Here is a 26285-nt window from a genome sequence, read left to right on the forward strand (position 1 = left end):
GCCGTCCCATCGCGTCTCCAGGCAGTGGCACTCGTGTCTTCAGTGGCTCCTTTGGTCCTTGGTGGCTTTGGTGGGTCCCAGGGATTAAGCTGGAGAGGCAGGGCCTTCAGGGGCTGGGATGCTGGTCAGGATTTGGAACAGGCAGCAGTCATGCGTGGAAGCAATGGTGGACAGGGTCTGTGACTGTCGGTGTCGAGGGAGAAACAGGCTGGAAAGCGAAACTGGACAGTGCACTCCCTGAGTGAATATTTGTGTGCCTCCTTTGTTCAGAGGGGAGGAAGGAACAGGCTGAGGGCCGTTTGGAAAGATGAAGCCACATGGGTGGGAAGTCCCCCAGATGGGCTGAGCAGAACCCCTGAGCCCCAAGATGGTGATGGGTGATGTCGGCATGTTCCTGAAGGCTGCTGTGTCCCCATGGCATTGCCCCAAACTGTCACTGTGAGCTACGGTGCAGTTGCTCATTCCTTCTTTTTTTTTTTTTTTTTTTTTTTTTTTTTTAAAGATTTTATTTATTTATTTGACAGAGAGAAATCACAAGTAGTCGGAGAGGCAGGCAGAGATAGAGAAGCAGGCTCCCTGCTGAGCAGAGAGCCCGATGTGGGACTCGATCCCAGGACCCTGAGATCATGACCTGAGCCGAAGGCAGCGGCTTAACCCACTGAGCCACCCAGGCGCCCCAGCTCATTCCTTCTTTAACATAGATTTCTCCAGGGTTCACAGTGCCTGGCACCGCGGGGGTGTCCTTGAGCACGACAGTGGATGAGACATGTTTACTGGCCTCCAAATGCTCCCAGCTAAGTAGGGGAAACAGTAGGAGACACAGGGCAGGAAGAACTGTAGCAGGGTTGGCGCAGAGTGTGGTTGTGGCCAGCTGAAGCCGTCTCCCAGACAGGACACCAGGGGCTGGCCCCGTCATGGCAGCCGGCATAGGCTGTTCAGGCAAATGGACGCGAACCTCCACGTGCCCTTTACCTGAACATGGGTCCCAGGCACAGGCCCTTTAGGATGGTTCTTTAATTCAGTAAAGAGAGATTTTCTCCTCTCTCCTGTCCTCCCGTTTTCCACTTCGTTTCTTCCCAGCCTATCCTCAGAGTGCCGGAGGAAAGAGAATCATTGGCATACCAGGAGGGAGGAGGTGTGGGGGTGCATATGGATATTTGTGCAAAAGGGTGGTAATGCTTCCCCCTCCCGGGACCGTGGGTGACATTCTGGGCTGCCATGGGCCACAGCAATCCCAGCCACTCCCCACTTACTTGTCTCTAGCACATGCCGGGTCCTGGCCCAGGCCAAGGGGCTGGACATAGCTGTGCCTTGTAAGCCTCAGCCAGTAATCAGGCTCCGGGCCAGAAGCCACGAAAGCTCTGATAATAGAGAGGTACTGACAGAGGGCTGGGGGCCGCAGCCCAGGGCAGGTGGTCCTGACAGCACCTGGGGTCTGACACCTGGGGCAACTTTCAGCAGTGAGTTTGCTTCTGATATGCCAGCTGACATGTGTGGGAGGAGGGTCTGCTAGGAGTGCGGTGGGAGCCAGAATCTGGCCTCCACCGTGGATGGAAAATTTTGATAGAGTTCTGCAGAATTAAAAAAAAAAAAAAAAAAAAGTAATTTTTGTTTAACATATTATAAAGGTCATGCATGATCATTATAACCCATTTGGAAAACCCAGAAAACTAGTAAGTAAAAATATAAGTTAGCCATAGGTCTGCCACTTAGAAAAGATCCCTTTTAATCGTCTATTTCTTTAACTCTTAAAAAAACATTTCTGGTGCCTACATGTAGTCATCCAAAAGTTACACATCCTTGTCTCGTTCAGTATCCTAACTTTTCCATTTCTGTTTCCTTCCAGTGCCTTCGTATTTAGAAGGTTGTTTCCCCATTCACAGATCAATTAAAAATCCCACCTATATCTTCTCTAGATTTAGATTTTTGTATTTTCCGATCCATCGTAGTAGTTTTCTCTTGATGTGTCACAAGTCACCATAAACCCAGGGGCTTAAGACAGTGTGGGTATTTTCTCACAGTTCTGCAGGTTGGGAGTCAAGGCGCGGCTTCACTGGGTCGTGTGCAAGGCTGCCCCGAGATGCCACTGAGGGCTGGGCTCCCGTCCGGCACTCTGCAGGGAAGGGTTCTCTTCTAGATTGGCCTGGTTGGTGCTTAGATGCAGTGCCTTGGGATGGTGGGACCGAGGCCTCGGCTTCTTTCTGGCTGTTGGCTGGGGACTGCCCTCCATTCGAGAGACCACCCTCAGTTCCTTGCCAAGGGGGTCTCCCTACATGGTTGCTTATTTCTTCCAGGTCACCAGGGGGGAAAAAAAAAAAAAGTCTCCAGAGCAAGGTTTATATAATGAAACTTAATCACGGAATTATGTTTTACCCCCATGACCTTTGCCCTTGCCTGTTGATCAGAAGCGAGTTTCGGGTCTTGCCCACACTGACGGCAAGACGATTACGTAAAGGCATGAGCAGCAGGAGGCAGGGACTGTGCGGGAGGACCTTACTATCTGCAGGCCACAGCCATCTAGAGCTTGTTTTCATATGTGAGGTCAGGATATATTTTGCTTTCGTATTTTGAAGAACCAGCGTCCCGGTGTGATTTAACAGGTGGTTCCAAGGTAGCAGATGCGTTGACATTGGTTCTCAAAAACGGGTCCATGTTCACCACTTAAAAGTCTTCCCCCGGAAGCTGGAGGCTGCTGGTCCGTGGGAACCTCGTTCTGTTCTTGGTGCACTGAAGCAGGTCTCCTGGGTCTCTTGAGCTGCCCGTGAATCCTGCACATCCTGGCTGAGTGAGGGGAGAGTCTTGGTGGTGCAGCTGGATGCTAGGATTTCTGGTGGGTCCTTGGGGTGTGGAAGGGTAGTGAATTGTTATAAGCAAATCCTGCAGTGACAAGCGGGGGGTGAACCAGGCCCTTCCTGTGTTGGTTGTTGATGCGCAGTTAAGGCTGCGGACAGAGGGATCCAAACCCTTAACAACTTCTTTCCACTTCTTTCCAGAACTAGGCAAGGACTTGGGGAGGGAGAGAATCTGGTTAGCCAGCTGGGATGTCTGTAAAGGGAATCAGCAGCATCTTGACAGTGGACCATGTCGATAAAGGCATCGACTGGCCGTGACTGGTCAGACGATGTCTGGCCCAGGGCGGGGAGAGGGTCTGTGATGAGGGCCACTGCAAGGTGTGCTGGGCCGTCTGGCGCTGAGAGTGCTTACCTGTGATGGGAACAGTGTTGTAGGCGCTGTACTGCTGTAGTCCCTATGGGCTACGTCGTAGGTACAAGAGAGTCACAGTGGCTCTCTAGCTTTGCCACAGGAGTGGCTCTGATTCTCGGCCAGCAGCTGGGGGATTTACATCTCATGGGCATCTTTCTGACACTCCCTCTGGGTCACCTGAGGTTAGCCATGTCCTCGGCTGGATGCCTGTCAACATCAGGAAGACCCAACTGGGTTCTAGACTTCCTCCGCTGCTTCCTGCTGCCTGGGCACTCTGGCTGTGGGACACGAGATCTGTGTACGTGGTGGTTCTGTCTTGCTTGTAAGCGGTGGAGACCCGGGTGAGGGCAGCAGCCTATGTCAGCAGGGAGGCGGTGCAGGGAAGCCGGTCGATGGCCCGCTCTGGGAAGCCTGGGCCTAGAAGCAGCGCTGGCTGACTCCTTAACCTGAGAGGAGTCACTTCTGACTCTGCTGCTCCTCTGGAAGGGGGGGCATAGCCCCTGCCTCTCAGAAGGGCTGGGATGTTACATGAGAGCCTGTGAAGTGCCTTACACAGCACATGGTGCTGGAAGGCCTCCCTGAAGGAGGTCGGCTGCCTGTCATGCCGTGAACGCAGGGCCGGGAAGGCCAGGATCAAGGCAGAAATCAAGATCTGGGGTCCTGGGATGCGGCTGCCTCCATAGACCCCACAGGCCTCCAGCAGCCCCAAAGGCAGCTGCAGTTTGCTCTCGTCTCTTCGGAACCTTCCGTGGGAGCTCACGGCCTCTGGGACTCTGGGCTGCTCAAAATATACCGTGTGGGTCAATGGGACATGAGGACAGCCCTTGCCAAGGGGATCCCCGTTTGCCTCCCGCACTCGCCCTGGCACCCCACAGTATAGAGGCTGGCCCGGGCTGGAGTGGGCAGGGTAGGAGCTTGGTCTGGGACAGGGGGACCCCCGGACTGAGGAATAATGGAGCCCATGGCCCAGAGGGAAGAGATTATAATAGGGCGACCTCTTCTGCGGGGCACAGCAGTTGTTGGAGCTGGGGTCAGGAGTAGGGCCAGGGGCTTGAGGGGAAGCACAGAACGGTATAGCAGCGAGTGGGAGAGGCAGCAGGCCAGCAGGTGTTGGCCTGCGGAATCTGCTGCAGGGCCCGCCCACCCTTGTGTCCCCACTCTCGTCCCCCAGACGAAGCTGCTCACCCAGTATGTGCTGAGTCTGGCCAAGTACGACCAGAACTATGACATCCGCGACCGAGCGCGCTTCACCCGACAGCTGATTGTCCCGTCAGAACAGGGAGGGGCCCTCAGCCGCCATGCCAAGAAGCTCTTCCTGGCACCCAAACCAGCCCCCGTCTTGGAGTCATCCTTCAAAGGTGGGAGCTGAAATCAAGGGTGATCTCCTGGGGGAGGGGGAGGAATTGGTCAGGACCCCAGACCCGGCCCGTGCCCCTGAGTTTCCAGTCTTAGCCAGACATCAGGACCTTTGGAGAATTGCCAGACCCCCATCCCCAAGAGGGGACAGATTTTAAAATCTCTCAGGAAAGAGGAGGGTCCTCTCTCCTTCCTGACAGCACCCCCTCTCTGCCTTACCTTCCGGATGCCACGGGCTGGGCCTCTGGCCCTGATTCCTTCCCACTCCCGTTCCGACTGCACACCCTCCCCATGGGGTCCAGAGCCTGACCAGGCAGGTCTTCTTCCTCCCCCTTGACCCAGCCTGGCCAGCCCTTCCTCACAGCTGCTGTCCTCATACCAACCAGGCCTCTGCCCAAGCCTGGCCGTGCCGAGGCACACAGACCCCATTGCCCCGGAAGAGAAGCCCCACTCACGTGTCGGCCTCCCCCCAGACAGAATCAAGCAGATGGGCCAGCAGCGTCTCTGGGCCTGGAGCCCCCTGCCACCCCCTCTCCGCCCTCCTCCACAATCCCGCCCACCCCATCCCTCAGCCCCGGCTCTAGTCAGGCCAGACAACCTTATCTCCTGGCACGAGGTCCCAACTTCTGGCTGGAAGTCCCTAACAGGACACAGCCACTGCTTTCACCTGCCTAGCTGGGGGGGGTCCAGCTGTCCACCCGACCTGGGAGATAACTCCCCCAGGGCGTTTCCTAATACCTCCTCCTGCCCTCACCTCTAACCCTGCCCCCAGACCGGGACCACTTCCAGCTGGGCTCACTGTCCCACCTGCTCAATGCCAAGGCCACAGGCTACCAGGAGCTCCCAGACTGGCCAGAGGAAGCGCCAGACCCATCTGTGCGAAATGTGGAGGTCAGCGGGGGTGATGGTCGAACTGTGTGTTTGGGGAGCGGGGGGTGCGGCACAGGTAGCAGAGCGCCCGGCAGTGCTGGCCTGGCTCTCCTGACACCCTCCCCACATGCAGGAAGAAGATCTCTCCCTTATCGAGACCCACGTGGGCCTGTTGGGCGAATACACAGAGGTCCCCCTGCCCGTGTGCCGTGCTCTCTCCCTCCACCCCGTGCGGCCCCTCCCCTTCCCCTGGTGTGCTGTAGCCTGCTTCTGGGTTCACAGTTCTCCCTGTGTCAGCAGCATCCCCTCCCCTCCCCATTCTTCTCTCTTGGAGACCGGACCGAGGAGGGCAGGGTGCGCGGTAGAGACCTCGAGCTTCCCTTCCTCCGCCCCAACCATGATTCGATGCTGCTCTCGCCCCACCCCCATCTCCAGGTACCTGAATGGACCAAGTGCTCAAATCGAGAGAAGAGGAAGGAGAAGGAGAAGCCCTTCTACTCGGACTCTGAGGGGGAGTCAGGCCCCACAGAGTCTGCGGACAGCGGTGAGGAGATCAGCAGAGCAGGGGTACCGTGGCCCTGGCCACGTGTGTGTTCCACATGGTTTCACATGTGCAGGGGGTTGTGCAGCTGCGTGCGCGGACCTGTATGTCTGTGGGTGGGCCCAGGGGGTGGCACGTCGCTTTCGAGTCCATCTGTGTCCTGATGGATCCAGGTGACGTCTGGGGCCGGGGGAACCTCGGAGGGTGCAACTTCCCTGCTGAGTCATGGTGGGATCCCAGGGCACCTGTTCTGGATCCAAGGGGGTCTGCACACAGGGAGGGGCCCTGAGCCGGCTCCTCCACAGACCCCGAGTCCGAGAGCGCCTCGGACAGCAAGAGCAGCGGCGAGAGTGGCTCCGGGGAGTCCAGCAGCGAGTCTGATAGTGAAGACCAGGAGGAGGAGAAAGGGAGGAGCAGTGAGAGGTAAGACGGGAGCCAGCCAGGTGGCTGGTGGGGTTCAGGGGGTCTCCTCTGGAAAACAAGGGGGAATGCTCAGCCTTAGCCACTCTCCTAAGAGCCCCTGAGCTTCCTCCTGATCTGGTGGGGCCTGCAGACCTCCAGTCCACTCCCATGATGGCTGCTGTGGCTGGCTGCAGGGGTCTCTGTGCTGGGCCTGCCCCCTCACGGGGGCAATGTGGAGAAGCAGTCTGGGGCCAGGGGCCAGGGCCCAGGCACAGAAACCCACATGTGACCTCCACTGGCTTGATTCCCCTCTCCTCCCTCCCACTTTCCTGGGCTTCTCCTGCTCTTCTGGGAGGCAAGGAGAGGTGTCCAGGCTGGGCCTGAGCCCTATTTGCCTCCCCTCCTCTCCTCCAGTGAACAGAGTGAGGAGGAAGGTGGGAAGAGGAAGACCAAAAAGAGGAAGAAGGTGGCTGAGGGACAAGGAGATGGTTCATCTTCAGATGAGGGCAGTGACTCCAGCAGTAGCTCCTCCGAGTCTGAGAGGACGTCAGAGACAGAGGAGGAGCAGGTGGAACCTGCCTCTTGGCGGAAAAAAACAGTGAGAGCCTTGGGCCCGGAGCGGGGCAGTGGGCTCCTGGGCCAGAGCCTTTCCCATGTCCTGGGCCAGGCCCAGGCATCTCCGCGCCATCTAGAACGGACCATGGTATCACCTATCCAACCCACAACAGGCCAGGTTCTCTCCTCCCGCACCTGCATCCCATTTTTCTCTTTCAGCCTCCCAGTGGCAAAAGTGCCCCCGTAGCCAAGGAGATCTCCCTGCTTGACCTAGAGGACTGTGAGTTTGGGTAGTAGAAATAGCAGGGGAAGGAAACCTCGGGAGGGTGGCTTAAGAAGGTCCATGGGAGCTCTGGATTAGGTTCCTCAGATCTCCAGGGTAAGAGGAGGAGACAGAACACACTCCTGGGTTTGAGAGGGCAGCGGGACAACCTCCCCAGGTGTGGGGTTGGAATCTAGGAGCAGAAAGCCACCGGGAGCCCCTAGGCTGCCCTGAGCGTCGCTGTCCGCGGTGCTGAACCGTGTGCTCCCTGAGCTCTGTGCTCTCTACTCAACCCAAGCCAGTTCTGCATTGCCTCTCCCTCATGGCCTTCCTCATCTCCTCCCACAGTCACCCCGGCCAGTGTCCAACCTGTATCTCCCCCTACAATTGTGTCCACCAGTCTGGCTACTGACCTGGAGGGCCTGACACTCACAGACTCCCCACTGGTGCCCTCGGTGAGTGGGATGGGGGAGGGACTCTGGGGCAGGGACACCTCTGTGGTGCATTCTAAAGTGTGGATTTGTGTGTGGGGGTGAGACGTAGGGGATAGCCTTGAGCCTCCACTGCTCGATGACCCTAGGTGAGGGCAAGGTGGGACAGGCCCTCTCCTTGTTCACTTCCACACTGGCCCTCCTCCCCTCCAGCTGCTGAGTCCAGCGTCAGGTGCTGGGAGGCAGGAGCTGCTACACCGTGTAGCTGGCGAGGGGCTGGCTGTGGACTACACCTTCAGCCGTCAGCCTTTCTCGGGTGACCCCCACATGGTGTCTGTGCACATCCACTTCTCCAACAGCTCTGAAACCCCCATCAAGGGCCTGCACGTGGGCACCCCCAAATTGCCTGCCGGCATCAGCATCCAGGAGTTCCCTGAAATCGGTACGGAGGGCCTTGGACGTGGTGGAGGAGGCGGCTCCTGGGCAGAGTCAGTCTTTCTGTGGCTGCCGGTGCCCTCCGTGCCGGGCCAGGCTGTGAGGGCTCAGAGAGGGCATCTGATATGATCACGCCCTGGTAGACAAGATGACTAGGAAACAAGCAATTCTGTATCAGGGCAGAAGGTGCTTGAGGCCTTGGTGATTTCAGGACTGACTTAAATGGGGGAAGAGGTTGGGAGAGTATTTAGGTTTAAGGAGAAAACCAGGAACCATCTCCCAGGGGCCCAGAAGGTCAGGAGTGCATGGTGGGGTGGTCAGCTCTGGTAGTGGTGGGTTCCAGACCTATTAGGTGATGGTGTCCCCCCTCCCCCTTTCCCTGCCTCATACCCGCAGAGTCCCTGGCACCTGGAGAATCTGCTACTGCTGTAATGGGCATTAATTTCTGTGATTCAACCCAGGCGGCCAACTTCCAGCTGTGGTGAGCATCTAACTCATGGTGGGGCAGGGCAGAGGATGGGGAGAAGAGGGAGCAGAACTGCAGGGATATGTCATGTGCTTCCGGGTGTGGGAGCCATCCCAGGCCCTCAGATCTTCTCTCTTGCTCTCCTACTGCCTTCGGGCAAAGTGGGAAGTGAGGGGCAAGACTCCAGCCTCATTTCCTCTCCCTCTGTCTCCTCCCACCTTTGCAGTACTCAAACCCGGCAGTTCTATGTCTCCATTCAGCCACCTGTCGGGGAGCTGATGGCTCCTGTGTTCATGAGCGAGAATGAGTTCAAGAAGGAACAGGGTGAGTGCTCCCTGGGGTGGACGGGAGGGGCTCAGTCATCCACAGTGCCGTCGTGCTGGAGGAGCCTCCCCAGCTTCAGGCAGAGCCTCAGAACAGAGGCTTCACTGAGGGTGGGGCACATCATTGAGGCTTTGGAGGGAGGGGGACTCAGCCAGGCAGAAAATTCTAGGCCAGCATTCCAGCTTGGGGGAAATATCGTGAGTACGTGTCAGGGAAAGTTACCCGGAACAGAGGAGAGTTTGGTTTGGGGCTCAGGAGTCCACAGCACAGAGGGGTAGTCAGAACAAAACTGAAAAGGAAAGGTCTGCTCTAGTTTCTGGATGCCTGGGTTGCTGTGCTACAGGATTTCAGTCCCAGAATTTGGGAGTTGGAAGGGGTCGCCAAAGCTACCAGGTCCACCAGCACTGTGAGGGAGATTAGGACTGTAGACCTCATTTTCCTAGCCATGGAGGGTCCCCGAAGGTGTCTGAAGAAGGGACCAGGTCCCTGAGGAATGGACCAAGGGACCTTGGCTTCAGCAAGGGGAATCCGGCAACACCAGCAGCAGCTGGGACCGCCCTGGGGAGCCTGCGACAGCCAAAGAGGCAGGACAGCTTGGGGAGGAGAAGCATGGGGCCTTGTGAGCGCTGGCTCGATATTCTGACCCCGCCACTCCCTGGTGTGTGACCTTGGACTAAATCCTGTCACCGTGTATAAGGCTGTTGCACTAGATCTGGTGAGAGAGGTTGAGGACTGGGGTGAGCGCCCTGGCAAAGGCATTGCAGGGCTGGGGCAGGGAGTGGTGCTGACCAGGGGGCAGCTGAGGGCCGCTCGCTGCCCTGAGAAGGAGAAGAGGGAGGTGTACACGGATGGCAGGGTGGCAGGGAGAATGGCAGTGCCCTTGCCTAGGCCAGGAGTCGGCAGCCTTTTCCCATGATGGGCCAGAAAGCAAATGTTCTAGGCTTTGTGGGCCATGTGATCTCTGCTCAATGACTCAACTCTGGTGTTAACACAGAACAGCCACAGATAATGTGTAAATGAATGAGTGTGGCTATGCTCCAATAAAATTCTATTTATGGACACTGAAATTTGAATTTCACATAATTTTCATGTCGTGGAATATTAAGCTTTTGATTTTTTTTTTGCACCCCTCCCCCCGACACTTAAAAAATATAAAATACATCATGGGCCGTGGGCTGGATTTGGCTTGCCCACTGAAATTTGCCCAACCCCTGATGCCAAAGGAGGAGGAATGGGCTCGGCAGGGGAGGAGGGAGGAGCGTGGTTGGTTCCAGATGAGCTGATGGTGAGGGGCACGGGGCATGTTTGGGAGCTGGCCCTTTGGTAAGCGACCACAGGTGTGGGTCTGTGCCCCAGCAACACCTCTCAGCTGGAGTCAGGAGCCGAGGTGAGAGCTGGAGCTGTGAATGAGCCGCTTGTCCCCGGAAGAGAGGTGGGTGGGAAGGTGAGGCCAGGGGGCGTCCTTGAGGAAAACCCGCGTTCTTCAGGAGAAAGAGGGGAGGGGTCAGAGCAGGAACAGCGAGAGGCAGAAGGAGGCCCCGGGGAGGAGAGAGGACAGAAGACTGTCCTGGGGTGGGTGGCTACAGGCCAGGATGACCCAAGACCTTCTGCTCCATGCGATAGGCGGCTGCTGCCCACATGTGAGAGCAGGTCACTGCCAAGAGGGGACAGAGGCCAACTGCAGCGGGTAGGAGGAGGCCAGGGCTTGAGGCAGTGGAGCCCTCTTGGGAGGACTTTGGCCATGAATGGGGAGGGAGACACAGCGATAGCACGATAGAGAGGACTTTTTAAGGACTCGGACCCCTGGCCGCAGGGAGCGTAAAGGTACAGGGGCACGGAAATGTCATCACTCCAGAAGGAAGGGGATGGGGGCAGCAGCAGAGGGAGGACAGAGGGGCTGCAGGGAAGGCGGCAGGAGGTCACACAGCTGGCCGTGTGTGGAGGTCACACACTCACCGAGTGTGTGAGTGGAGAGGAGAGCTCTGGCCTGCAGAGTGAGGGGTTGTGCGGTGCTGTGAACGCCCGGGGGTCCGGAGCTCGGGCTGCAGGTGACATGAGACGTCCGTCTCAGAGCCTCACGTGACCACTGCACTCTGGCCTGTCCACTGAGGACCAGTGCCTTGACCGAGAGTGTAATCGCCACCAGCGATCTGTTTGTGGGGACTCAGCTTTCTGGAGCTGGGAGGGACCTGAACTCAGGTTGGAGGGCCAGCCAGGAACGACCAGAGCATGTGGGGGCTGGGGTGGAGGACACCGCAGGGGTAGAGGACACTAGCCACCAGGTCCACAGGCCCTCCCTCCCACGGGGCGGGTAGTCCAGAAGTCTGATGGTGGGGAAGGGCCAGATCCATCTTTGGTCAGCAGCATGGCTAGAGCTCGGGGTGGGGAGGCTGGCTTCCCGAAGCAGGGTGCGGTCCAGGACGGAAATAGCCCCTCCTTGAGTCTGAGGGATTCAGACCCACTTTTAGCCTGAGACCTGTCCAGCCTGTGGGGAACTCAGTGGAGGGTGCTCAGACAGACGCAGGTGCCAGTCTCTGGACCCAGCATGGCCTCTGCCCTCACCGTGACCATTGCCCCCCCCCCCCAGGAAAGCTGACAGGCATGAGTGAGATCACAGAGAAGCTCACGCTGCCAGACAGCTGTCGCAGTGACCACGTCGTGGTGCAGAAAGTGACTACCGTTGCCAACCTGGGTCGTGTCCCTTGTGGGACCTCTGACGAGTACAGGTAGCGGCCACCAGCAGAGGGGACGAGATGGGCTCTGGGCAGGCTGGCTCTGCAGGAGGGCCCCCGGCCACGAGGCTGAGCCCCTACCTCTGTCCTCACCCCAGATTTGCAGGCAGGACACTGACCAGCGGGAGCCTGGTCCTGCTCACCCTGGACGCCCGGCCCTCGGGGGCTGCGCAGCTGACCGTCAACAGCGAGAAGATGGTGATCGGCACCATGCTGGTGAAGGACGTGGTGCAGGCTCTGACCCAGTGATGCCCGCGGGCCGGGAGTTCTCAGCCCTGCTTGTCTCTCCCTCGTGGCACTGGGCTGCTAGCCCCCATCCCTCCTTCTCTCTCCCTCTTCTCTCTCTCCTAGCAGATTCCTCAGGCCAGATAGCACCAAGGGTGGGGGTGGTGGAGCTGTTGCCCTCTGGTCATTCCCAGCCCCCCTCCCCCATAACGCCCCTCCCCACGGGTTCCACATGCTCTGTGCAGGGGCAGCCCTGACTGCGCCCTTGTCTTCCCGGCTTTCTGCAACTGTGTGTGTAGCAGAATCCCAATAAAAAGGCTTCTCCCGATATGCTGCCTCAGCTTTCCCTCCTTCTGGGCTCTGTCTGAGGGGGTGCGGGGGCAAGCTGCTCTGAGCGGTCGTGTGACTCTTGTGAATGATCATCGCTGACTTTCTAGGGGAGGTTGGGACTCACTCTGGCCAGACTCCAGGGTGACCCTCCGTGAGTCTCCAGGCCTATGTGTGGAAGAGACCTCCAGGCAGGGGTGGGGGGGCCGAGCTGGAAGATCTCCCTGTCCTTGCTAGCAGGCTCTGCAGAAGGGAGGCCTCTCTGGTCACTGTCAGTCCCCATGGATTTCCCTCATGGGCCCTTGGGAAAGACCGCTAACGTGGGGGACTCCCCGACATCGGCGTGGGGTTCGGACTGTGTCGGCAGTGGGGCCCCTGCCCGGCTGGGGCGCTGACCCAACCAGCCGTCATGGAGGGGCGGGAGCGGGAGAGGTACAGCAGCGTTCCCCAACAGCCCCGTGTCGGATAACCCCACATATTCCAGTTGGCGTCTGCAGGAGAGCGCCCTTTCTCACCGAGCCCCGGGGGCTGAGGGCGCTCCGCGGACACACTTGAGCAGTGAAGACGGACGGCCTCTGCAGCCGGGACGAGGCTTCCGGAGGTGGCGGTGAGTGTCGGGGCTCCTTGACGCCTTTCTCCGTGAGGAAAGCGGCTGAGTGAGCAGTGCTTCCAAAATATGTAAAATGTCACACCGCAGCATGTGTTCTACCGAAAAACAAAAAAATGAGAGTCTACGATCAAGTTTAGGAATAACGGATTTAAGGATTTTATTTATTTACTTGACAGAGATCACAAGTAGGCAGAGACGCAGGCAGAGAGAGAGAGGGGGAAGCAGGCTCCCCGCTGAGCAGAGAATCCGATGTGGGGCTCGATCCCAGGACCCTGAGATCATGACCTGAGCCGAAAGCAGCAGCTCAACCCACTGAGCCACCCAGGCGCCCTAGGAATAATGGATTTAAACGAAACAAGTTTATTTCCCACAGGCCTTCTCAGGGACTTTACTGCGCCAATTTGTATCGTGACCTATCCCTGCCCCAAAGGGGCTGGCGCAGTGTTATCCAAACCTGGTTTTGACTTTGGAAGTCTTTCCCCCCAGAATACTTTGACTGCCAGGGTTACAAGGAAAACACACTCAAACGATGGTTTGAGAGGAGACGCCTCAGCTTCCCCCCACCCCCTCCTCTGTGACTGAGGCTCTAGACCCTTGGTCCTCCCTCCTCACCGCCTTGCCCCTGAGGCGTCTCTGCCAGGTCTCTGCAGGGGAGAGGCAGGTGCAGCAGGTGTGGCCTCCTCTCGGGGAAGGCGGACAAAGGCACTGCCAGGGGACACCCCTGCCTCCGTCTCTGGGGACACGCTGGGCTCGGTGGCGCTAGACAGCAGCTGGAGCCCCACAGTCTCCCTGGAATCACGGTTTTTGTCACTGCAGGTTTGGCGATGGGACCGATCGGCCAGTCAAGGGCAGACGGAGAGGTCAGCCTGCTCTCCTGTCTTGAATCCGCAGCGCCCGCAGCGTAAGAAGGTGAGCGCGGTTCCCAAGGCACTGAACGGGGACCATCAGAGAATTCTTTGCCGACCTGTACTTTGCAACAAAGGCCCCAGAACGGAGTCTGTTGGAACCAGAAGTGCGTCAGGCATCTCCCCCAACCTCCCTCAAGGAGCTCGCAGCCCAGATTCCCACAGCCTCTCAGGAAGGGCCCTGGGATCCAACCTCGAGTGAGACTCCATGTGCTAGAACGTTGGTCCCAGCCCCAGGCTGCTTTCTCCAGAGTGTGTCCCAGGCTGTGGGCTTAGCAGTCTCAGACCTTCATGAGAAAATGGTTCTTGTGCTGGTGTCAGGGGAGAGGCAGGGAGGAGGAGAGCGAGGTGTGCCTGGGCAGCTGGCCAGGAGAGCGCGGAGCCCCGGCGGGCAGGCAGCGCAGCTGGAGCTGGCAGATGCAGCAGCCTCCCAGCCAGGAGGGGGAAGGGGCCGGGTCTGGGCTGAGGGAATGGTCTAGGGAGAGCAAACCTTTGCCAGGGCAAGGGAGTGGCTGCCCCAGTCCTTGGCCCAGCCCAGGTCTCCCAAGAGCCTAGGTCCCTGGCCACACCTTCCCCGAGCCACCGGGATTGAGTGGGTCTCTGCCAGGGTGAGAAGGGCCCGCCCAGCACACAGTGGGGGGAGCTGCCCAGACCTGCGGGGGCTGGGGGACTTCAGTCTCCCCCAGAACATCCTTCTTTCCAACCTGTGTTATACCCTGTATTTTGTCACTGACCCAAGTCTTTGTACCTGTGGTACTGCTTTGTCCCCAGGGCCTCAGGGGCCTGGGCTCAGGCTTCCTGGATTTCACGCTGCCCCCTTAGCAGGAAGCTGGCCCAGGGCTGGGGATTCATGGAGGGCCCCGGACCGGACTGCAGCGCAGCCGAGGAAGTCCTCTTAGCGTTCTGTTCTGCCAGTGTCCGGGGACAGCTGCGGGGAGGAGGGGGAGGGGGAGAGAAGGCAGGCAGAAAGCGTCCCCAGGGCAGAGTGTGACGGCAGACCCAGGAGGTCTGAGTGTGGTCCGAGCCTGACCATGGGTCTCTACAGGTCAGAGTACAGTGAACGCAGAGAGGGCCTGGGAACTGGAGCCCAGCCCAGCACGGCTTCAAAGTCGCGCCCCAGGCAAAGTCTTCAGGTTCTGGCCTGAAGATCTGTCCCCCGGCTGCAGCAACTGGCTAGCCGCCAGGGCCGGGGGACAAATCTATCTGCAGAAAAAGATATCCCTATCTAGTGACATCAAGGAAGCCACCACAAGGCTGTGCCCATGCTGGGAACCCGCCCAGCATGGGACAAGCCCTATACTAGTTCAGAACCTTCTTCTGGGCATTTTGGGGTCACCTCCTAGCATAGCCTACAGATTAAAGGGGTTGCATGTGTAACTCAGTGTGACAGGGTATCCCAGGTCTGACTGGGCAAGGAAGGGAAAGCAGGAAAACTCTGACCCACAAGAAGGCCTGGCCTCTGGACAGCCAGGATCCTCACCACCAGCTGCTTGCCTGAGACTTGCTGACCCAAGTTCATGGCCTGCTCGGTCACCCCTGTCTCTACTCTAGCTCAACATGCCAGGGCTTGGTGGGGGTGCGAGGAGGCCTGCCTGGGTCCTTTCTTCCTCCTCGGTGACTGAGTAGCCAACGTGTCTTGGGCACTGTGGTGACAAAGCTAGGACCACTGGCCACCAGGACAAGGCTGTGAACCACAGAAGGCCTGCCCAGCCCCGGAGATCCTGTCTGACTCCATCAGCCTACAACCGGTGGCGGAGTCGGGTGTGTATGGGAGAGCTGGGCCAGGGTGCTCATGGACTGGGGTCCTCAAGGCGGTGGTCTGGGTCTTCCTTCCCTAACTGCCTGCTCAGTCCTGTGTCCCAGGATCAAGAGAAGGACAGTGAACGAGAGTACCTGGAAGGGTGAAGCCCAGGGTGGGCTGCGGAGAATGAGGGGGTAAAAGCAGGACATAGTGTCTGGGATTTTCTACTAGAAAGTGGTCTGAGCCCTTTATCTGCCCCAACCCCCACCCCACTCATCTATCAAGAAAGCACTTAGGGCTGCACTGTTAGACCCTGGCCATTAGGAGCTCCTATCCTTACTGCTCCATTACTGCGGAGGATGCTGTGGTGTCCCTGAGGCCTCACAGCTGGGCCTGGAACCGTCCTGAGGAGCGTGAGCAATGCTGGGGGTGCCCACACTGCCTGAACACCTCACCACTTCTTATCCTGGTGCCAGGAGTCCTCCAGCTGGAGCCACTTTTCAGATCTTCCACTCTGAGATTCCGCTTGAACAGAAACATTCCGCGGCTTCCCCGTGGTACCTAGAGAACAGAGGTTGGCAAGAGCTCCGACAGAATGCTTGTCATATCTTCTGGGAAGACCCCAGACACCTGGGTCCGTGTCTGGCTCAGTTGGTTAAGCCTCTGCCTTCGGCTCAGGTCATGATCCCAGGGTCCTGGGATTGTGTCCCGCATCAGGCTCCCTGTCCAGCAGGAAGCCTGCTGCTCCCTCTCCCTCTGCCCTTCTGCTTTTGTTCTGTCTCTTGCTTTCTCTCTCTCTTAGGTAAATAAGTAAAATATTTTTTAAAAAAGACTTTAAAAATACTATTTAAAAATTAAGTATAATATTCATATTGAAAATTGTACAAATGACAAGTATGCAGTTCCCCAAGTTTTCATAGAAGGAACCACCCATGTAAACGAGAAGCTGAGTGTGATGACAGCCCCTGCCCCTTGTGCAGTGTTTTATTTCGCTCAGAGATCATGGAGCTTTGAAGCTATCTGATACCCAGCTCCAGTTGGAAGTGGGATCCTGGGCAGCCGGGACGGACTCGTGTTTGGCAATGGCGGCACGGTAGCATGTGCTGGTCTCTGGGGCCACTAGGGCACCAGCAACCCCTGTAGCAGGGGCAGGGTGCATGGAAATTAGCAGGATTTTTTAACTGAGGGAGAATGTGAGGGAGCAGCTCTGCAGAAGAAGGAATTCTTGAGGGCCTGGGCAAGGTGACCTCGATGTAGGCTTTTATGTATCAGAAGCCAGCCATCTGCACCTGCGGAGGGAAGGCAAGAAGAGGTGGGGTTGGGAGAGGGGATACCCCTAGGACGAGGCAAGACGGAGGCCTCAGGATTCTGACAATGGTAGCTGCATTCTTTGAAGTAAATTCTGAATCATGTCTTTATCCTTTGCTGGAAACAAAGGCCATAGCCTCCTGAGTTCTCCCGTTGCTCCTTTTCCTGAGACTCTGGATATCTCTAACCCTTTCTCCAGCATCTTGGGCCAACAGCCCTCAGCTTCCATTGTGATCAGTGTGGCAACTGACCCCCAGGACTGTGCATGGGGATCCCTGCTGTTTCCCATCTGTGGCCTTGGGCCTCTCATCAGGCTTGATGGGTGTGAATAGTGGGATATTGCAGAAGTGACAGTATGTCCTTTCTGAGATGTTATAAAAGTCACTGTACTTCCACCCCAGTCTTTTTCTTTCTCCATCTGGTCATTTGCTCTGGAGAGGGCTGGGTAACATGTCTTGAGCTAAAGCCAGCAGCCCTATGGAGGGGTCCATGCGACAAAAGAATTGAGGCTTTGCCAGGGGCCACCTGAGCGAACTAAGAAGCAGAACTGCAGCTCCAGGCAAAGCTTCCAATGACTGCAGTTCTGGTCCCCAGCTCAGCTGCAGTCTCAGGAGGAACCCCAGGCTGGAGCCACCCAGCAGAGTCATTCTTGGATTCCTGACTTGCAGAGATTGTGCAAGGTGATACATGTCATTGTTTCGAGCTGTTAGCTTTACAGCCACAAATTAATACCATCCAGCCCCAGACCCACAGCGGGGGAAAGTCCTCAGAGCGGGGCCTGGCCCCCAGGCTCTGGCTTTGCAAGCACTTGGCTCCCATACTCAGTGCGCAGTGTGCTGGAGTGGGCTTGTGCTGGCTCAGAGCCCCGACCGCCATGCCTCCAGGAATTCTGAGCCAGGTGGTGTCGCACTGGTGGCTGGAAATCAGCTGTGGTGGGAATATTCACATCGCAGAACTAGGTGGTTACTGCAGGGACTTCCCTTCTCACAGCTTGTTGTCAGGCTTCTGCCGGCACACCACTGCCTTTAATGATCTCCGTCCCTTATTTCTTTAAAAAACTATGATAACGAATATAACATAACCATGGCTATTGTCCTGATTCCCAGGCTTAAGGACCAAAGCACTTACTGATTTAGGCAATACCCTTTGTACTCATTTCACAAGCTCTTCCTGCCTCACCTGAAGTAAACCACTATCAGAATTTTCTGTTGATCGATGTGCATTTTTTTCTGTACTTATTCTACATATGGATAGGCCCTTAAATGATATAATATATATATATATATATATATATATATATATATATATATACTTTTGATAGCAGTATACTGCATGTTTTAAATTTTTATATAAATGGGATCATAAAGTGTATCTTCTCCTACCTCCTGCTTTTTTCACTCAATATTATTACTGAGTCATCTATGTTGACGTGGTCTGGCTTTATTTCATTTACTTTTACTTATACATATTATTCCATTGTATGACTCTACCACAATTTATTGATGTACTCTCCTGCTGGTGGATATTTAAAGTTGCTATTTTATTTTTGCAATTGTCAATAGTACAGCTATTAGCATTTTTATTCAGGCCTCCTTTAAAATATGCAAAGGTTTCTCTAACATATTACCCTAAGATTAGAATTGCTAGGTCATAGAATATAAACATGTGCAACTTAAACAGCATTGGCAGAGCAGCTGTAATTCACATCAAGAATTTCATGGTACCTTGGCTCACAAGAGTCCCCAGACTGGAAACAATTCCAATACCGATCAATAGGAGGATGGAGAAGCAAATTCGGTACATCTGCACAATGGAATATGGCTTAACAAGAAGAATACTGAACTGTTGCCACAGGCAACAACATGCGTGGGTCCATATTGAATGGAAGAAGCCAGATGTTTATGTGAAGTTCTACAACAGGAAGAATGGAGGTCAGGAAATGAGTAAGAATAATAGTTACCTCAAGGAGGGAGGTATGAAGTGGGAAAAAGCATGATGGAATCCTGTGGAGTTCTGGAAAGATTCTATGCCTTGATGTAGGTGACAGTTACCTGGGTATATATGTAGGTAAAAAAAATTATTGAGCTGAACATTTAAGATTTGTACATTCCATATTATATGTGTTTTCCCTCAATTTAAAACATGTAGAAAATAAAAGCAAAAAACTAGAATGGGGGAGCCAATTTATACTCTCAGTGGCAGTGAGACTTCCATTTTGTCTGTGTGAGAGTTGTGAATTGTCTCTCCTGTGGTTTGATTTGCATTTCCCGGTTATTGCTGAGGGTACACACCTAATGCTATGTTTGTTAGCCATTTGGTTTTTTCTGCTTCTGTCAATTGCCTGTTCCCATCTTTTGCCCATTTTTCTATAGGGTTGCCTCTTTTCCTCATTGATTATAGAAGTTCTTATGTATAAGAACTTATGTACCAGTTCTTTATAGATCTTACATTGCAAGTATCTTCTTCTAAGTTTATGACTTGTTTTTTTCAAATTTTAAAGATCTTTTGTTAAATCAAAGTTTTAAATTTTAATGTGGCTAAATTTATCAATCTACCTTTATGTCCTGTGCTTTATGTTTCTGATTTACAAAATTCACCCACACTCTGAGGTAATAAAATATTCTAATATTTCTTCTGAAACTTTTCCAAGTAGTGCCTTTCACATTTATACCTTCAACCCACTTTAAATTCACATTTGTGTATGATGCAAGGTGGATCTGATTCACACTTTTAATCCCACTTTAAAAGACAAACAAACAAAAGAACATGGTTTCTTCTTCACAGAGCTTAGGAAAAGTCTAGGAGAGATTGTGTGCCTAACTTTACCTTATGGTCTTGAGTTCTTAAGTCAATCCCTCTTCTGATCTTTTTCAACCAGGAAAATTATTTCCTCCCCACACTGTCTTTTCTTTTTTCAGCTGCTTGCTGTGGAAGTACCGAACACCTGAGCACATACACGACTACATGGTTCCTCCTGTCCTCCTCGTACATGCATTTAAAACTTAGTCCAGGGAATTACCATTGCACTTAAACCTGTCTTGCAAATCTGGAGCTTGACTGCAGAGACAGTGCCAGGCATTGCTGGGCTCAAAGGATGTTTGTTGACTCTGAGAATGGATAATGCTGCCTATTTGTTCCTGCTACTTCTGCCAGTGACCAGCTGTCGGGACTTGACCGAGTCATTTAATATCTCCACCTCTGCTGCTTTCCACACTGTACCCTGTGGACACCTTCCAGTCAGAAGTACTGTTCTTCCTGTTCTACCTGCAGGCATGGCCAAGTGAGGGCAAGGAGCAAAGGGGCAGGCCACACCTGAGGCCATGACTGCATTCTGACTCAGCCACTCCATCCGTCACCATCTGCATTGAGCTCTGGGGTCAGTCAGAAAGAACTGCACACATAAGGGTGCTGGAGGTTTTGTTCTTATCTGGTCAAGGCTCTGAAGCAAGAAGACTGGGTTTGAGTTCCCACTCTATTTCTAGCTGGGAATCCTTGGGCTAGGTACTTCACTCTTTTTGAGCTTCTGTTTTCTCATCAAACACAGGTAAAACACTTACAACTCTGCCATGCATGTAGCAAGTGCTCAGTGAAGGTCAGCTATTACCATTGTGCCAGCAAGTTTAGGAAAAGGGATTTTAGGCAGCAGCAATTTCTGTTCCAAGTCACCTGAAAGACACCTTCATTTTCTTATGGTTAGGAGTTTTAAAATATGAAAGAGCTCCCAGATACCTACTCCCTTGGGCACTATTCCAGGTTTCAGATTCTTATCTTGCTCAGCTTTGGGTCAAGAAGGAAGGATGTACACAAGTTTGCAGCAAAAGGGCTGCATGGGGCCCCTGGATGTACGGGGCTTTGCTCTTAAAAATCGAATTAGTGACCAAGTTTAAAATTAGTAAGATTTCACCTTGAAAAAACCCAAGACAACTGAGGTTGTCTTGAAAGATCTGCCTAGGCTGGGACCTTATTTTGGCATGGCATCTATCTGCCACTGGCCCTTTCCGTGCGTCTGGGCCTTCTCCATGCTTTCACCCTAGGTGGCTCCTGGGCTATGGTGTCCAGGTTGCACCCCCAGGAAGACAAGCAAGATGCACCACTTTGGAGCAGCTGTACTATGCTGTCTGTGGGCCAGAGTAAGCCTTGGGGGGTGGGCTGTTCCCCAAAAAGGAAGGGCCCCAGGAAGGAACCCCTGAAGGAGGGTCCCAGTGAAGCTGAACCACGAGGTATGGTTTTCTCGGTGGCTGGAATGGCCCAGCGTGAGAAGGAGGGCAGATGGCTAGGCAGAAAGAGGTCAGAATAGTTGATGGGTAGGGGGTGCCAGGACCCCCTCTTGCCCTGCCCCTGCAGCATCACCCTCTCTGCCCATGACCCGGGCAACACAAGGAAGCTCCCTGCATGAGGACATTCTTCTGAATGGAGACCAGCCAACTTCACTGTCACCCGGAGTCTTCCTGTGGACTTGTACTCCCATCTGTTCTTATCCTGGCTACCTTCTCCCCTTAATCCTCCTGAAACAGCAGATAAGCCCACTGACCTCCTCTCCTTCCACAGAAACCTGAAGTTACCTGCCCACCCCGGCCCTGGTCATTAGATCCAGGCCAGCCTCACCAGCCTGCCAGGAAAGGCAGCAGTCCTGTTCTCCCAACGGCCAGGAGAAGCCTTGTGCATAATGAATGCTTTATAGCTAGTGTTATAATGATGAGCTAACCCATGTGCCTCACTTAGTCACGCCCTACAAACGCCGGTCCCTCTCCTCGCTCCAGTCCCTTACTTCTTCTCGGCCTCTACTGAGTGTCCAGTCACATCTTATGAGACCCGATACGGCCATTCTCCTGTTGATAATTCTTAATAGTTCCCTGCTGTCTGCAAAATAAAGGCCCTTCACAGACTGGGCCCAGGCTTCCCTCCTGCGGTATCAGCATTATCGTCGTCCTGGTCGGATTGAGCTGCTCCGTTCAATCCTCCCTCCCCGCCTTTGCTTGGTCTCCCGCCTGGAATGCCCTCTCCGCCTCTGCGCTTGCCTGGGGCTTCCGGTCCGCTCCTGCGCCAGCCACCCCAGGTCGCCTTTCCTGACAACAGCCAGGACCACAGTGGTGTCTCTTGTCCTGTGATCCCCGCCCTGTCCCTTGTCCGCTCTCCCTGAAGCTTCCCATTACAGCAGGGCAGGAGCGTCGGAAGCGGTTTCCCCAGGAAACTACGGTCCAGAGAGGATCCCTGGTGTCTTTGGAACTTTGGGAAACCCCGACGCGTCCCCCTTTCCAGCACCCGGGCCATTCCAGCACACGGAGCAGCAGATCTAACAGTCCTGGGGGCAGAGGCAAAGGCTAGGGCACTGGCTAGGGCGGCTGGCCCCCGCCCTGGAGGGGTCCTTGGAAGAACAGGAGCAGGGACACGGGGCTCTGCTGACAAAGCACCTCGCCGCCGCCGCGTCGCAGGGTCTGGTAAGTCGCGCCCTACGCGTACGGGGTGCGGAGAGTGAGGCCGCGAGGAGGAAAGTGACTTGAGCAGAGTCACTGGGTGAGTGGCGCGCTTGGGCGCGGGCCTCTGGGCTCCCGGGCGCGGGCAGCGGCCGCCCCCGTCCAGGAGCCCGGCTCCGAGTGGGCGGCTGAGCCCTCCGCCCGGCTTGCCGGGAGGGGCGGGGCGGCGGGGGCGGGGGCCCGGGCGGGGCCGACACAGGTGCTTCGCATCCGGCCGGCGGGGGGGGGGGGCCCGGCTCCGCGGGGGCTTTATAAGCGGCCCGGGGCGCGGCGCTGTGCGCGGCTCGCTGCAAAAATAGTGCCCACGTGTCTGCGCGTCCCTCGGCGCGCCGGCCCGCCGCTCGCCGGCCGGCCCGTCCGTCCCGCAGGGCTACGCCGGCCCCATGGCGTTCCCACTGGTAAGAGCCGCCCGCCGCCGCCTGCCGCCCGCCGGGGCGGGGCTGGGCGGGGCGCGGTCCCGGCCGCGGCAGCTAACGGTCCGCGCGCAGTCTCGGCCGGCTCGGCGGTCCCCTCCTCCCCGCCCCCCCGCCCCGTGAGCGCGAGTCCCGGGCGGGGCGCGGGTCACGTGCCCGCGGGCGTGGGGCCTCGTGGAGGGGCGTGTGGCGAGGGGGGGCAGGGAGCCTCCTCGTGACTCAGGGCCTTTGGGCTTAAAGGCGCCGCGGCCCTCCGGGGGCGGCTGGTGGGGCCTCGAGGCTGCGCTGCGGACACCCCGTGGCCTCGAGTGTATGTCCAGACGGGAGCCCACCGGACGGAGGGGCGCCTCGGCGCCGGGAACACTTCCATCTCCCGCAGCCGTCGCACGTGAGACCCGAAGACGCCGGCGCAGGGAGCTCACGCGCTTCGCAGCGCCCACCGCGAGCCTCGTTCGTACCCAGGGGGCGGCGGGGGTGGGCGGGCGGCCCGGGTGGGGCGGGGCTACGGGCGGCCGCGACTCCCCTGCGCCGGGCCTACGCTGCCTGGAGAGCGCCACGACGGCAGCGGGCGCGGCTCCTTTAAGGCGGAGGGATCAGGCCCCTCGTGCGGCCCGGCTTCCCCAGCCCGGTGGGTCACGTGGCTTCACACGTTCGACTGTGCGGGAGCCGCGTTCTGGGGGCGGGGTCAGCTAGGTGGGGTCGCTCGCGGGTGGGTGGCCTAGCACGTGCACCGGGGCTTCGCGCGGGGGAGGCCTGAGGCGGCGGCTCTGAGGTGGGTCCTGCGGACCCCGGCGGGCGGACGTGCAGACGTGGAGGCTGCGCCGCCCAGGAGGGAGCGTAGGCCGCACCTGCTTCAGCCTTCCTGACCCGGCGGCCCGGCGAGAGGACGTGTGCATGCGGCCCTGGTTTTGCCCTTCTCTGGTCAGTCCAGCTCCGGGCCGGGTGCACCAACTTGGGACGAAGGGGTGCGGACTCCGCCCCGGCCTCAGGTCTGGTGGAGCTGCAGCTGCGGGGGTAGCGGGCCAGGAAGGCCTGGGCCAGCCCTCAGCCCCACTGGGGTGGTGGGGACCCGGACCAAGGACAGGTCACTCACCTTTGGGTGCCTCACTTGCGTCGCTCCCTGGGCGGCGTCCTGGAGCGGGTCTTGTGTGTCATTCAGTCGCTTCTGACTTAGTAGCGTGCTCGCGGGGTGCCCGGGCCCGGCCACAGGCTCCGTGACGGGGCCCAGGGCTGCCCCGGGGCCTCCGGGAGGTCGAGGCAGCCCCGGTGCAGGCGGCCAGCGGGGTGCGCCTTGCAGGCCTCGGCCCTCTGCACGTGCCTCCCGGGAGCACTGCGAAGCGCCGCAGCCTCCGTGACAGCGCTGGGAAGCCAGGGGGCGCTTCTGGAAGCGCAGCGGGGGGGCGGGGGCTCCCCTCCCCCACGCGCACTCTCCCCCCACCCCAAGCCTCGGTGCTCAGCGCTGCATTTCTCTGGCAACTGCCTCTGGTCTCCCTGGCTACCGCTCCGCCGCCTCACTCCCTGTTCTGGCACCTGAGTAAACTGCTCTGAGTCATGGGGGGAGGGGGGGGCGAGGGGCAGGCGGGCCAGTTGGCTCTCTGGGAGGCACAGGTGTGCGGCCTGCTTCTCATCTGCGCCCCTCCCCCAACCCCAGGTGACAGCGTGCTGGCGGGAAGTGTGGCTGGGGAGCATAGTTTGCACCCTGAGGCTCCGTTTGAGCCTGGGGATGCGTGCTGGGTTAAAAATAAGAGTAAGTCCAAACAGGCAGCACAAAACCTCGGAGACCTCAGGCCGGTGATTGTTTCGCTGCTTGGCTGGTTTTTTGTCGTAGGTAGGAGAGGAGGGAAGGAAGTTCCGCTTCTGGAGCTCAGGGGAGCTCTGGGCTCGGGGTGGGGGGGAGCCCCTCGCGATAGTAATGCTGAGGGGCTCACCCCCGGTCTTCCGTGGTTCCGGTGAAGCTGGCTTCTTTGTTCCCAGAACACGTTGCTGTAGAGTTTGGTGTTTGTCACAGTGACTGGACTGAAACTTGCGAGGCCTGGCCATGCATGCTCAGTCTGTAGGACTAGAATTTAGAAGTTGGGCACCCTATGTGTAAGTCAGTCTTGGTAATACAAAAATGCTTGCACCCCCCCCCCCCGCCCTTCCCCGCCCCCTGCCCCCCAAGGCTTGTCTGCACCGCCAGAGCTGGTGCGTGGGGTCAAGGAGAACGGAAACATTTGCAACTGGGGTTGGGCCATAAGCACCTGATGCGGGGGTGGGTATTCTACCCGGGCCCACCTTTCATGGCAGTGATCTTGAGGCAGAAAGCAGAGGAAGGTGGTGAAAGTAGGAAGACTCCAGGCTTCCCACCAAACTTGTTAGCAAGTAAGCTCGTGATACTAGCTGCCTTACTGAGTATTTTCATGAGTCATCAAGGTGTTTATTTTGTTTTTAATCTTTAAAACTGGTTGTGTGCTCAGATCTCTGGAGGGGACTGAGGTTACATCAATGAGGGAAGCAGAGAGAGAAGAGTAGTGCCTACTGAGCTATAAAGTTTGTGTGTGAAGGGAGCTGCCAGGAGCTGGTTGTTGTCACATAAAAATGTGGGCCCAGAGTTGATGGATCTTTGACTTTTTTTCCTAGTTAAGCTACTAGTCTCTGTTATAAATGTAGCACTTAAAAAATTGTGAATAGGGGTGCCTGAATAGCTCAGTGGGTTAAGCCTCTGCTTTCTGCTCAGGTCATGATCTCTGGGTCCTGGGATCGAGCCCTGCATCAGGCTCTCTGCTCCGCTGGAAGCCTGCTTCCCCCTTCTCTCTGCCTACTTGTGATCTGTCAAATAAAATCTTAAAAAAAAAAAAAAAAATTGTGAACAGTGTAAGGATCAAAGGTAACATGTCTCTGAAGACAAGAGTCAAGCTGAGGGCTAGTTTGGGATCTCAGTCTTAAAAATCTTCTTTTGAGATTTTCCCCCCGTTTTGCAAATGACGAGGTCAGGCTCAGAAATCAAGTTACAGGGATGTCAAGGGATAAAACCCAAGTATGAACCTAGGTCTTTCTGGTGCCATATTTCAAAGTGTGAAACTGTGTGCATTCTGGTAAGTCATAGGGGTCAAGGAGTTCTTGTTGGTGTACATTGTATAAGAAATGCAGTGCTTGGGGTGCCTGGGTGGCTCAGTGGGTTTAAAGCCTTTGTCTTGGGCTCAGGTCATGTTCTCAGGGTCCTGGTATCGGCCCCACGTCGGGCTCTCTGCTCGGCGGGGATCTGCTTCCCCTTCTCTCTCTGCCTGCCTCTCTGCCTACTTGTGATCTCTCTCTCTGTCAAAATAAATAAAATTTAAGAAGAAAAAAAAATGCAGTGCTTTATAGCCCGGTCCATTTGCAGGCACAGTAAACCTTCCCTGCGTTGGAGGGAATCTCTGGTTGTTGTGGAAGTCACTGTGGGTCTTCTGAGCATTAGTGCAGCAGTGATGATGTCAGGAGGAATGTGCTGTGTCTATCATTCCACGATGTGTGTCAGAGCAGTTAGCTGATCCTGAGAGAGCCAGAGGTCTGGAGAAATCAGGCTCCTCCCACTGTGGGGGTGACCCTCCCAACCCTCTGCACAACAGACTTTCCTTTTTCAGGACAGTTAAAACTTCAATAAATTTCTTCTTCTGAGATAGGCAGATTTGAAATTATGTAATTGTTTTAAGACCTCTAAAAGTAGAATGTGGCTTATTAAATCT

At 56.3% G+C, this 26285-nt stretch overlaps 2 protein-coding genes and 1 long non-coding RNA gene across 10 annotated transcripts in view; 2 read left to right on the forward strand and 1 right to left on the reverse strand.

Annotated features, from left to right (window-relative positions):
• AP3B2 (adaptor related protein complex 3 subunit beta 2) overlaps positions 1–12131 on the forward strand; it is a 29348-nt gene extending 17217 nt beyond the window's left edge. The window contains exons 15-26 of the mRNA XM_059179896.1: positions 4376–4562; positions 5333–5451; positions 5866–5974; positions 6277–6394; positions 6788–6971; positions 7148–7208; positions 7539–7645; positions 7835–8063; positions 8453–8537; positions 8749–8846; positions 11434–11572; positions 11677–12131. Coding sequence (XP_059035879.1) covers positions 4376–4562; positions 5333–5451; positions 5866–5974; positions 6277–6394; positions 6788–6971; positions 7148–7208; positions 7539–7645; positions 7835–8063; positions 8453–8537; positions 8749–8846; positions 11434–11572; positions 11677–11827 — 1587 coding nt within the window. The 3' untranslated portion in view covers positions 11828–12131. The remainder of the gene's footprint in view (positions 1–4375; positions 4563–5332; positions 5452–5865; positions 5975–6276; positions 6395–6787; positions 6972–7147; positions 7209–7538; positions 7646–7834; positions 8064–8452; positions 8538–8748; positions 8847–11433; positions 11573–11676) is intronic.
• LOC131835550 (uncharacterized) lies at positions 10802–24111 on the reverse strand. Its single transcript, XR_009355229.1, has 5 exons — positions 23675–24111; positions 15842–15947; positions 14394–14573; positions 12646–12835; positions 10802–10888 (listed from the first exon to the last, which is right to left on the reverse strand). It is a non-coding gene; the product is annotated as an uncharacterized LOC131835550 (long non-coding RNA).
• CPEB1 (cytoplasmic polyadenylation element binding protein 1) overlaps positions 22026–26285 on the forward strand; it is a 98368-nt gene continuing 94108 nt past the window's right edge. For 2 of the 8 annotated variants that reach the window (XM_059179897.1, XM_059179898.1), the window contains exon 1: positions 22739–23031. In XM_059179897.1, coding sequence (XP_059035880.1) covers positions 22894–23031 — 138 coding nt within the window. In that variant the 5' untranslated portion in view covers positions 22739–22893. Of the gene's footprint in view, positions 22133–22499; positions 22567–22738; positions 23032–23285; positions 23503–26285 lie in introns of those variants that run through there. The other 6 variants (XM_059179899.1, XM_059179900.1, XM_059179911.1 and 3 more) reach the window with 5 other exon arrangements.

This window comes from Mustela lutreola, chromosome 7, assembly GCF_030435805.1.
Source record: "Mustela lutreola isolate mMusLut2 chromosome 7, mMusLut2.pri, whole genome shotgun sequence".
Taxonomy (NCBI): domain Eukaryota; kingdom Metazoa; phylum Chordata; class Mammalia; order Carnivora; family Mustelidae; genus Mustela; species Mustela lutreola.